Here is an 11,793-nt window from a genome sequence, read left to right as displayed (position 1 = left end):
ATTCACAAGATTATATTCTACATGAAAGTAAAAATTATTTTGCGAGATTCCATTGATTGGGGTCTTAAGCGACCGTTTACTCAAATTATATGTTGGTTGAGAATTGCTCGGGAATTCATTGATATAATAACTTTGCCAGGTTCAAGAGGCTACTCTTTTTTCAGTGGAAGTATGGTTCGATAGCGAGGCGTGCTCAGAATTTGTCTGGAATTAATCTCCTAGAGTATTTCATGAACCTCAAGTGAGGAAGAGCTTTTACCATTAGACAACTACTCCTTTAGAATTAAGTAAATTTGGTCCCCGGCCTCTTAGAGTATCTCATAGGCAACCACCAGACTGTCTTGGAGTATCTCACAGGCCACACCTGGACCTCCAGTTGTACGACTCCCTTAAGAATAATTAATAGGAATTTGGTCCTAAAAAAATTCATATGAAATTTGATCGTATGTCTGTGGAACATTTAAATCTAAAATCTAAGACCAAATTATCTTCAACATTTTTTTTTTTTTTTGGTATCGTGCTGATTATTAAGGAATGAAAGATATGTGTTGTTTAATATTTATATACTACAAATTTGGGACAAGGTAAATATAATTTGTTAAATAAATGGAAAGGTAAAAAGTCAACTTTCTTTAATAATGAATATAATTTTATATATATATATATATATATACACAGCTGTGAAAAATATAGAGCATTTTGGATTTGTCGTGTCGGCAGAGTAAAGAAAGAATAAAAAAGCAGAACTTTCGGATGGTCCACGGATCATGTCTCATGTCCGTAAGATACCAATAAACCACATGAATACATTACAATGAACTGTTGGAATGTCACATTCTGTTTTGAAATAAATAAATCAAAATCAATCCAATTGTCAAATTCCGAAAAAAAAAATAATAAAATAAAATAAATTAAAGCATATATGCATATACAATCAATACTTTTTCAATAATCACGCCAATTTCCCATCCCAAAACTCTCTCCAAGCAACACACGCACACAAATAAAGTGTCGTCTCAGGCTGACGTTTTGTTTAACCATATTATGTCCTTCCTCACCGATTTTCTTTTCTGACTAATTCTGGGTCATACACGTATATATAAATATATGCATATATTAGATAATTTATACACAAGTATATAGTATATATGATTGATTTGATGACAGATTTGGGTAGTAGGCAGAGGTTGAGGAGAAGGATTGAATTGAAGGGTCAGGATGTGTTTTCAGAAAGGGAGATACAACCATCATCAAATTAATGTGAATTGCAGCAGTAGATGTAGATCGTCATGGATGAAGAAGTACCTGGTTCTGTGGGGACAAGTGGTAGCCTTGCTCTGAGATTGGGGCAGACTGTTTTCTCTTCTGCTTCTCTTCTTTTCATGTCTCTCGGTGTTGAGTTCTACAACTTCACTGCTTTCTGGTATATTTCCTTACTTTTTTTTTTTTTTCACATTTTTTCATCTTCATCTGCAATACCCGTATCACAGATTTTTGAATACCATATATATATATATATATATATATATATATATATATGTATGAGGTATATCTGTTTTGATGCAAAGTGATATAGTTGATGAAACAACCAATTAGAGCAATTATAAATGAAATTTGCTGCATATATTCCCCAAACTTGGACGTTCCAATTAACAAATTTTCAAGTCTCATACTATGAGTTTCTCTCTTTTGATAGATGTATAAAGTTCTAAAAGATGACAAACATACAAAGGAATTGAACAGAAAAACAAGGGAACTACTAAACTGAAACATAAACACTGTTTTAGTTGAAATTAGTAATGAAGTCTGGAGGTCGAGTTCAAATTTTATCATCACATTAATAACTTAAATTGATAGAGTCGGAACAAAAAAGAAAAAGAAAAAAGGCCACACGAGTGGCCTTGGTATAAACTTGGCCTCTCAAAGGAGAGTTAAGGGTTCGAATCTCGTGAGGTATGTATGCGTGAATTTGGTTTACCATCCAAAAAAGAGACCCTAATACTGCTGATTTAAAAATTGTACAGAAACATTTTTTTTTGGTTGCAACTCTCTTTTATAGTAATTTGGAAACAGTGTTCTCGTTTTTCTAGGTTTTCTATTCAAAAGTGCAAATTACTTAGAATGTAGTAATTAGCAAGAGGTAGAACTTAATACTGAAGCACACAGAGAGAAGAGGAAAATGATTTCCTCCTTCAAGTGTCCAATGTCCATTAAGACCTCAAATAGAGTGCACTGCCATCGTAGTGAATTTAGAATTATGTTGGTTAGGAAATTGTTTCACTTCAAGCATTTATTGGTACAGCTAAAAGGGTCTTAATGCTCTATTTGTCCTTTTTTTTTTCATAATCATTTTTTTACTAATACAATTTTTATTTATTTATTTATTTTTTTTTTCAGCTTTTTGGTAACAATCATGGGTTTGGTGATTCCATGGAGTTTCATTCTGGCATTGGTGGATGGCTACTCTGTCCTGGTTAAATGCCCTATTCGCCAGCGAGGAATACTGCTGATTGTTGTAATTGGAGATGGGGTATGTCCTGCTTTCCATTACTCATTTACAGCTAGATATGTTCATGGACACTAGTAGTGACAAGAGGCATGCTAGGCTTGCTATCTTATGACATTTGTCTATCTCTTGGATGACGTGAACCTCACCTCATTCAACGGATGATGGCCGACACACAACACGTGCGACTATTGCTACCATTTCTCGTAATGATAAATTCAATTATTGGATGGCAGGTTTTATCCATTCTCACATTAGCTGCAGCCTGCTCAACCGCCAGCGTAGTGGACATTCTGCTCCATGCTGACGGATCTTATTGCCCTCCGAAATTTTGCAGTAGATATCAGATATCTGCTGCAATTGCCTTCTTGTCATGGTTTTCATCTTTGGCTTCATCTCTTTTCAATCTCTGGCTACTTCCCACCTTGTGATTCTCATAATTAGAATTCTTTGTTTTCTTGAAATCTGTATAATCCTTGATTTTTCTAAATCTGAACTCTGTATATTATGGTGTTCAAATTTTGATACAAAAATAATCCAAAATGATACAAGTACAAAGCTGTGGATGAATTTGGTTTGGTGTCAGGATCATGACATTATTGTAGCTTAAACAATGAATCAGTAAACCATAACATCTGCATACATACACATATATATATATGATGATGATGATGATGATACATATTACAAACTTATCTCATCTTCTGAACATATAGATGTGAATATGAAAATTGCACAGATCCTTTCTTAGTGAAAGTAGTTTATGAATAAGAGTGGTGGATGCTTAATATGTTCATGTGCACACCACCAAGAGTACACACAAGGGTTCACACACACATGCACATGTGAGCAAAGGATTCATTGTCCCTCTCCCAGGCACTCTGGTCCGGGCATATTGTTTTCTTGTGTGTGTGGGTAGGTGGGGGCTCACATTGGTAAAAATTACATCTCCCAAGGCAAGTGAAGACATTTTTTACAATATATCCCCTCCACTGTTGAATCCCATTACATCTCTTATGCAACAATTTCACTTCACCACATTCCATTACATCACTTCACCACGATATAGTGCGTCCACAGGACCAAGACACATGATTCCCTCAATGGAGCAAAATAAGTTTTTTGAGGAGCATGTCAAACTAGGTTCAGCTCACCTGATAAATAAGGTGCATTTGATGTTTCAGTTCTGTATAACCTAGCAGAAGCTTATTGATGGCATTGTGCAGCAACTAACGGCTAGAGGTCATTCATTAATGGAGATCAGATGAAAATATATGCTACAGCAGTTACTCTCAAAGAATCCATTATGGAAATCACAACCTTCAGAAACAAAAACCAATACTTCAGAAACAGCTAAATTTCAGAACCCACATTAAAGATTGGGGAATCAAGTGACACAAATTCTCCGGAAGGTATTCTCTACAGAATATAATCATCTTTCCCACCAAATCAAAAGGCCAATAAAACAAGTAATTCATATCAACCTTTTTGAGAATACAGACACTTTTCACCTAATCTGTTTATGATTTATATACGACTAGACACCAATCTTTCCAATGACGTAGAGCTGATTAAATAAGTAACCCAGAATCCATACTAAGGAGTCTAAGGTTTCAGATTGTCAAAGAAATACAATGAAGGTCGGCCAAGAATCACCTTCTGATTCTTAACAGCTCCTATTTGCGGTAAGCCAATTAGTACTTAATCCTGCATGCCAAGGTATTGATCTGTATTTCTGAATCCACCTTGTCATCAGCCAAGTGCAAGAAACTTCCCCCAGATATTACCATTTTCAGAAAATGGCAGACTTTTAGAACAGCAGCGTCCTCTCAGGCTGTGAGAGTTTATGCTTCTCTCTAAGGTCTGAGTGTGCTTGAGCTAGCATGAGCCTGTCCAAATTCTGAGCTATCATGTACTAATCCAATTTTTTTGGCAATAAAATTCAACTAAATTACAGGGAAAAAGAGACAAATAAGATAACATCAATATAAACTATCTGATCAATCAATCAAACGACAGGATAGAAGCAAGATCAAATTACAACCAGTGTAAAGATTACCACTATTTACACCCCTTCAAACTTCTAGTCAACCCAACTGTTAATTAGTGTACCATCCATATTTGTTATACATGCCAAAAAACAAGTTGATCGGACTCCAAAATCTTATTCCAATACTACAATAATACTAAATGTAAATTTTATGGAGATTAGATGATCACGAGTTGTTACTAGTTTATAACACAATTAATATGTCATGCATAGTGAAGATCTATTATAGATAATTAACTGTGAAGCCTACTCTAAAATATAAGAAGAACTTGATTGCTCCAACCAAGGAGAGAGAACTATGTAAGCTACAAGGGAAACTGTCAAAATTGTAATAATAAAATATTCCAAATTGAATGTAATCTATCATCCCAGAAGGCAGACACCATAGAGTTAATTTTGCTTTTACTTTTACCTCATATGCTACAACTATTGTAATGCAATTCAAATCATACTGTTAAGTTACAACAAATCATCAACGGATTCACTTACCATGGTGAAAAATGCAATTTAAGATATCCATGCCTATTCCAAGAAGAAATCTCACCAAAAACCTACCTGTACATCCAGAAAGATATGTTGTCAAACAGTAATAGAGGAATTACCCGACAAAGGCAAAATTTTAGAAGTATAAAGTAAAGAACGCAGATGATATTTTCCTTTAAAACATACCATATCTATGTTCAACAACAAGATTTGGAATTTCAGAAGTGGAAGTAGCTTGCAACTATTGGGGAAAATAAATAAATCATTTAATTCACTTCCTGTTGCATTTGAGTTTCAAGCATTTCCTTCCTCAAAACTCCTGCTAGTTCATTGTTCCCTTGTTTCACATACCCATCAATAAAAGAACCATAAATTTCCGAATCTGGTTTGAATCCTTTACCAACCATCTCTGCCTGAAGCTTCAATGCTTCTTCCATTTTACCCTCCTGACACAGACCCTTTATCAGGAACTCATAACTCTTTCCCCTTGGAGCAAGATCATGTCTTTTTGACCCAACTCTCAAAAACTCCAAAGCTTCAGAAACCCTACACTTATCACAAAGTCCTCCGATCACTGCATCAACTGTTGAACCCTCCGGCCTAAAACCTTTCCTACACATATCCTTATACAAGAGCATCGCCGAATCAACATCTCCAATCTTACAATACCCATTTATAAGATGCTCAAAAGTCACACAAGTACTCTCAATCCCACTCAACCCCATCTCTCTGAAAAAGTCTTCAGCTCTTCCAATATCCCCAATTCCACAAAACCCACCAATGATAGTGTTGTAAGCCACAACATCATGCTTCACACCCTTGACTCCCATTTCTTCCCACAACCTCATAGCTTCTTCCATCTTCCCATCATCACAATTCGCCGCCATCAATATACCGTAACTTTCCACATTGGGCACACAATTCAGTCTCTCCATTTCTTTCCAAACCTCCTCCACATTTTCAATCAAACCATCTCGATAAAAAGAAAGCAAAATTGTATTAAAAGTGTGTACATTTGGCACAACCTTAACACGACCCACTCTATCTTCAACCTCACCATCAAACCCAAAACCAAAAACCTCTCTGTACATACCATACCCAGCATAAGAACCGCGACAATTCGAAACCGACCCAATTATCAAATTACAAGTACTAACCGTTGGGTAAATGCCGCGAGACCGTAGCATCCGAACAATTTCGATACACTGATCGATCCTCTTTGATTGCAAACATGCTGTAATCAGTAAATCGAACACGAACGGTGCCGAATCGCAGGTTCGATAGGTTTTGACCAAAGTTTCGAAGATTTTAGGTGGCGATGAAGATGAGGACGGTGATGATGATGAAGAATTAATGGGTGGTTCGGATGAACGAATTGCGGATTGGATTAGGGTTAGGGCATGGGATTTGAGGCGAGCGCGAGAGAGGATGTGGATGATGGTGGAGTAGGAGAGGAGGGTGTGGTGACAGAGGGAGTGGTGTTGAGTGAAGAGGAAGAAGCGGAGGGCAAGGTGGGGATTGTTGCGGAGGCTGAGGATAATTTGGGAAACTTCCGAGGGTTGGAAGCCGCCGGGAAAGAGGGATCGGAGTTGGGTCCATCGGGACTTGGAGCGGTGGTGTTGGAGGATGGAGACGACGGTTGAGATTAGAGTTTCGGATTGTTGAAGGGTTTGAACGGACGGTGATGAAGAGGGGGTGGTGGAGGAGAAGAGAGAAAATGAAGAGAGAGAGTGGTGGTTTTTGGGGAAGGAAGTGAAGAAGAAAGTGCGTTTCAGAACTGAGGACGCCATTGAAGGAGAGCAGATTTTGGTACTGGTCTTTAGTTTTCTTTCAGGTCCTTTCATTTTTATGTAATTTTTCATTTGACAGGCAAAAATATTATTATTATTATTTATTATTTTAGCAGAAGAATTAACCACTATTTAAACGTTCTAATGGTGCAGTTGTGTTGATAACTCAGTGGATCTCTCGTCTCATGAATTCTGAAATGTGAGGTTTGGACTTTTTACTTCTACTGAGGCTTTGAAGTGTCAGAGTTTTGACTTTTTATATTTACTAATCTAATATTCAAAATCTATTACTTTTAAAAAAATAATAATAATAAAATAAAGAAAAATAATTCTTGTACCAATAAATTGCTAAACATATTCTATTAATTGTTTAATGATGCAATAAATAAGGAAGTGGAGTCTTTACTTAGTTATATTTGATATAAATAACCAATTAAAAATTATTCTATTAGATATTCATTGTTAGTGTTCGGTGTGAATATTGCTACTTTAAAATAAAAACCGGGATCACTCCATTTTACAAATTAAAATGATGTAATTTTAATTTCCATATACAGCTGCTTTTAATTCAGGTTGTTTTCTTAGTAATTCTAATAATGAACTTTAGCATATTGTTTTCTTAGTTTTTCCAATAAAGAACTTTATAGCATGCTTTTTTCCCAATTATTGTAGTTTTGATTCCAATTCATGTTGTATGTTTGCAAGTATCATTAGAATGAACCTTTTTAAGCTCTTATTCTTGATTCAAATCAATCCTCTAAATTTGGAAGGACTTGGATTTGAAGCAAAAGCAACAAGCAAGTAGGAGATTCCTAAATCTCTACAGTTATTGATGTATTCTCGATTTTTTTTTTTTTTTTTTTTAAGAATTAAGAGAGTTTTTAATTTACTCTATTGATTTAAGATAACTGATATAATAATAGTGGAAGAAAATTGTAGAAGTAGCTACCTGAAAGTGTTTTTTTTTATCCATTGGATGCTTGGCAGCTTTCTTGGCATGGAAAATATTATTCTGGATTTAGAGAGCTGCAACATTTACATAATTTTGAAATTTTTTAGTTTTAAAGTTTTGAATTTCCATACTTATCGAATTTTAATATATCAATATTTTTTGTGTTTTAGTGTGCTTCTAATTCAAAGGCTATTTTTTTTTTTTTTTTTTTGACAAGAAATTAAAAAACTCATTTGCTGATGTGGAGACTTCAACCTTCATCTTTTATTTTAGAAGGTAAAAAGGTTACAATACTGAGTAAAAATTAGTCATACTCCCATCTACAGTTAAAAAAATAATTTATGTTTTTATCATGAGATTCTGACAACCATCTATTTGTGTAGTTGTTGGTGAGGTCATTTCTCAGAATTCTTGGAACCCAGTGAGCAACATGTCATTTAGATAAGCAACAGGGAAAGAAAAGGAGAGGGTGTCACTGTTAGCAAGAGGGAGAGAGGAAAGAAGAGAGTACCAAAATGGTCATAGTGACCTATTATTACACAAATGGAGTGGATAAAATGGAAATTCAGGAATTCATTGGACATAGAAAATAGGGACAAAAAGAAAAAGTCACTAGTTCCCCTAGTATTTCTTCCAATTCTTTTCACTTTTAAAAAGATTACAGTAGGTTACCATGTTAACAAACTCTTACTCTACTTCTTCTTCTTCTTCTTCTTCTTCTTTTTTTTTTTTTTTTTTTTTTTTTTTTTTTTTGAAACAAAGACAAAGATAAGCACTCCCTTTGTCTTTCTACAACTTTAATGAAACACACTTGATTGCCCATCAAGAAAGAAAATGATATATTTGTTAATTCATTTTTATTACATTCTGACGTGACAATAAATAATTGAGATAAATACAACAATAACAAGAATTCTTGTTGGATTCTATCTATTGAAATGGTTTTAAAAAAAAAAACGATCTTTGTAGCATTACTCTATGGAAAGATAAAAAAAAAACATGGAAGAATTACAAATATATCAACTAAAATTAATTGTGAAACTAGAAAAGGGAGAGTGCAGAGGAAGCAGAGACAAAGAATCGTATTCATTTTCCCACTTTTACTAGGTCTTGCAAGTACAATGCTACAATTGACTGGACATTTAGTATATGTATCACTTGCACTCCTTCAAATATTCCAAGATGTTTTTATACTTTGATTGTACCAACAAGAATAAAAGAGCTAAAGGAAAAAGGAAAAAGAACTAAAATGACATTATTCATTGTTTACCCATTCTATTGATGCTTCTTTCTCCAACATTCAGTACTCTTGACCACATGACTATTCTACAGTATTGAACCATTCTAGTTGTGGTCAAAGTGATTCTTGAGGGAAATGTCTCTTACAAATATGATATTGCTTTTACTTTCTTATATGTATGTTTATTATACACACACACACACACAACCAAATCTAGAAGATTAAAGGCAGATGATTTAACTTTATGTACTATATAACAACTTAATCTCATCTAGACTACCTTAAGCAACATTTATTCTCACTTTATATTTATGTGTAACAAGTGAAGTCTCATCTAAGCTAAATTCCAACACTTAAAGCAACATTCATTCCATAATTGAGAGGATCAGTTCCATTGTACCGTAATCACAGCAAGAATAGACATCCTAGTGGAAGATGCAAGTAATAATATCTTTGCCTAATAATGGAACAATTTAATGGTTAAACAAAACCTATAAGAATATGATCCTTTATACCATTCTTTGCTTCAATAAATATGGAAGGGCAGATGTACTCTCTCTCTCTATATTTGTGTGTGTGTGTGTGTGTGTGTACACATATTCTGCTGTGTCATGTCAAGTACTTAAAGCTGTGATGAACATTGAAATCCAATAATATTCTAGTTAGATTTACTAAGCCTTAACCAACTTTATAGATGCCACATGTTTATTACGAAATCCCTAGATTTTCACTAATCCCTTCATTCCTAAGAATACTCCTCCACTTTTTATGGTTAGTAGCATACAGGTCGAATGAGAAGATCCCTTGGACAACATACATGGATTGACATGAACTGCATTCATTAAAAATAAAAAAATTGAGTTTTGTGATTACATACAAAGTAACTGTTCTTAGACTTGAAGGCACATTTGGGTAATTTTAACTATTGGATATATATATAAATCATGATGTATTTAACTTGATTTGCCTCAATTTCATCATCCCATCAATTAGGGTTTCGAATAAATAACATCAAATTAGGTACAACCATTAATTAAATGCAAGCAAAACCAAGCATGTGTATGTGTTGTATTACATGGCAATATGGCATATAGTGATGCATGATGTGTATGTACATTAATATATGCTGAGTTCCATTTGGAGTTTAGTAGATTGGGAAATCATATAAAGTGAAAAATTCGTATTCTCTTGTGGGACATGAACCAATGCCTTATGTCTGGTCCTCTCCCAATCCTATATGTAAGCACTCACTATACACCACTATATCCACAATCCATAAGCATAAATCCCAAGTTGCTTAAATAATAAGCCAATCACAACCCCAATTGGAAGCCATAAATCTTGTTATCTAGGGTTTAAATCACTATAAATATGGGACACCTGAGCTCTTTAGCGGTACCTACCAAACAAAAACCATGAAATATGATGAAATATCCCACTTTGGCCACCCCAAACACAAGCTCAAATTTGAATACACAGAGAACCCATTCAAGTGTGATGGGTGCAAGGAAGTAGGGATAGGGTCACGGTACAAGTGCAGCACATGTGACTATGATCTCCACATGCACTGTGCCCTGCCTGAACCCTCTATCACTCACCGCTTCTACACCAAATGCTCGTTCCAGTTCCTTCCCCGCCCACCCGGCAACAGCCCACGCTACTGCAACGCCTGTGAGAAGGACATCACCGGTTTCGTTTACCACTGCAACTCGTGTGGGTTTGATCTCCACCCGTGCTGTGCGAAGCTGCCAATGGTGCTGGATGATGGAGAGGTGAAGCTGTACTTGTATAGGAAGGTTAGTGCTCCGTGTCACCGGTGTGGAAGGAAGGGGAGGAGCTGGAGCTACCGATCCACCTGCAAGAAGTACAATTTGCATGTGGCATGTGTGAAGGAGATGCTGGCGGAGAGTTGGCACTGGCAGGGGAAGAACAGGAAGCTGGAGACTAGAATCCCTAGCCTGAAAAATACGCTCCAGACCCATCATGGTAAAAGCAAGGGGAAGGTGCAGAAGTGTTGTGAGATGGCTGGCTTGGCTGTCCAGTTTGTTATATCAGCTGTTCTTGGAGATCCTACTACTCTTATCGCTGGGGTTGTCGGGTCATTGATGAAATCCTAATGTGTATTAAGCTTAAAACTTGGATGTCACAGTTTGGAAAAAAATGTAGTCTAGTAAATGCCAAGTACTGTGTTATATAAACGTCTATGTGCCTATAATGTGACAAGTTCTGTAACTCAATGTCTTATTAATATCCCCTTGTACTTCTAAAAGGGTCCAGATTGCAAGATATATGGCTTTATATGCTTCATCTGTCAAGATAGAATAACGGTAAAGATGCATACTTACCCAAAAACACACTGCGAGTGTGACCCAGAATCGATAAATAACTCTGAATTTTCTCCCCCGTTATAGGTAAGAAGTTGAAGTACAAAGACAAGTAGCCCTTCACTGTTCTCACATGCATCTGCGTCGATGCTATTAGATAATCTCCAAGCTCCCAAAACAGAGTAGATCCATGCCATAGAGCACCAGTTAGCACCAATCAAATATCACCTAAAGCATAGTACTATAGCTTGATCAATTGCTGTCAATTATATCAGAAGTTCAAGGTTTCTCAAAAGGAAGCACACAACCAAGAAAAATTTGTGATGATAGGCCCCTTGTTTACTGAATCAGAAAATCCAAACAAATCAACCACAGAACAATATCAGTACACAAAAAAATAACTTTATGACCACCCAAACAAAGTGAGAATGTCTTATGCAGATAATTT

General features: G+C 35.6%; 3 protein-coding genes across 3 annotated transcripts; 2 read left to right on the top strand and 1 right to left on the bottom strand.

Moving 5' to 3' along the window:
- The first annotated feature begins 881 nt into the window (after window positions 1-881).
- LOC132294028 (CASP-like protein 5C1) lies at window positions 882-3,076 on the top strand. The gene is made up of 3 exons (XM_059791749.1): window positions 882-1,423; window positions 2,398-2,530; window positions 2,743-3,076. The coding sequence occupies exons 1-3, from the start codon at window positions 1,290-1,292 to the stop codon at window positions 2,935-2,937; spliced, it is 462 nt and encodes a 153-aa protein (XP_059647732.1). The 5' UTR covers window positions 882-1,289; the 3' UTR covers window positions 2,938-3,076.
- Window positions 3,077-3,827: 751 nt separating this feature from the next.
- Window positions 3,828-6,905, bottom strand: LOC132294024 (pentatricopeptide repeat-containing protein At2g15980). The gene is made up of 3 exons (XM_059791742.1): window positions 5,226-6,905; window positions 5,046-5,111; window positions 3,828-4,395 (listed from the first exon to the last, which is right to left on the bottom strand). Exon 1 carries the CDS (start codon window positions 6,899-6,901, stop codon window positions 5,306-5,308), a length of 1,596 nt encoding a protein of 531 aa, XP_059647725.1. The 5' UTR covers window positions 6,902-6,905; the 3' UTR covers window positions 3,828-4,395; window positions 5,046-5,111; window positions 5,226-5,305.
- Window positions 6,906-10,304: 3,399 nt separating this feature from the next.
- On the top strand, window positions 10,305-11,290 carry LOC132294027 (protein VACUOLELESS GAMETOPHYTES). Its single transcript, XM_059791747.1, has one exon. It carries the CDS (start codon window positions 10,437-10,439, stop codon window positions 11,136-11,138), a length of 702 nt encoding a protein of 233 aa, XP_059647730.1. The 5' UTR covers window positions 10,305-10,436; the 3' UTR covers window positions 11,139-11,290.
- Window positions 11,291-11,793: the final 503 nt, after the last annotated feature.

The sequence above is a fragment of the Cornus florida genome, unplaced genomic scaffold (genome assembly GCF_030987335.1).
Source record: "Cornus florida cultivar Cherokee Brave unplaced genomic scaffold, ASM3098733v1 CherokeeBrave_3.0.0_Hap2_Chr02, whole genome shotgun sequence".
NCBI lineage: Eukaryota > Viridiplantae > Streptophyta > Magnoliopsida > Cornales > Cornaceae > Cornus > Cornus florida.
The sequence above is the reverse complement of the archived record's forward strand: the minus strand, read 5'-3'. Positions and strand labels throughout refer to the sequence as shown.

Coding starts and splice junctions, on each gene's coding strand:
- LOC132294024 (XM_059791742.1), bottom strand. CDS start 6,901: ATGAAAAATTACATAAAAATGAAAGGACCTGAAAGAAAACTAAAGACC.
- LOC132294028 (XM_059791749.1), top strand. CDS start 1,290: ATGGATGAAGAAGTACCTGGTTCTGTGGGGACAAGTGGTAGCCTTGCT. Junction 1,424..2,397: donor TACAACTTCACTGCTTTCTG/GTATATTTCCTT, acceptor TTTTTTTTTCAG/CTTTTTGGTAACAATCATGG. Junction 2,531..2,742: donor TTGTTGTAATTGGAGATGGG/GTATGTCCTGCT, acceptor ATTGGATGGCAG/GTTTTATCCATTCTCACATT.
- LOC132294027 (XM_059791747.1), top strand. CDS start 10,437: ATGAAATATGATGAAATATCCCACTTTGGCCACCCCAAACACAAGCTC.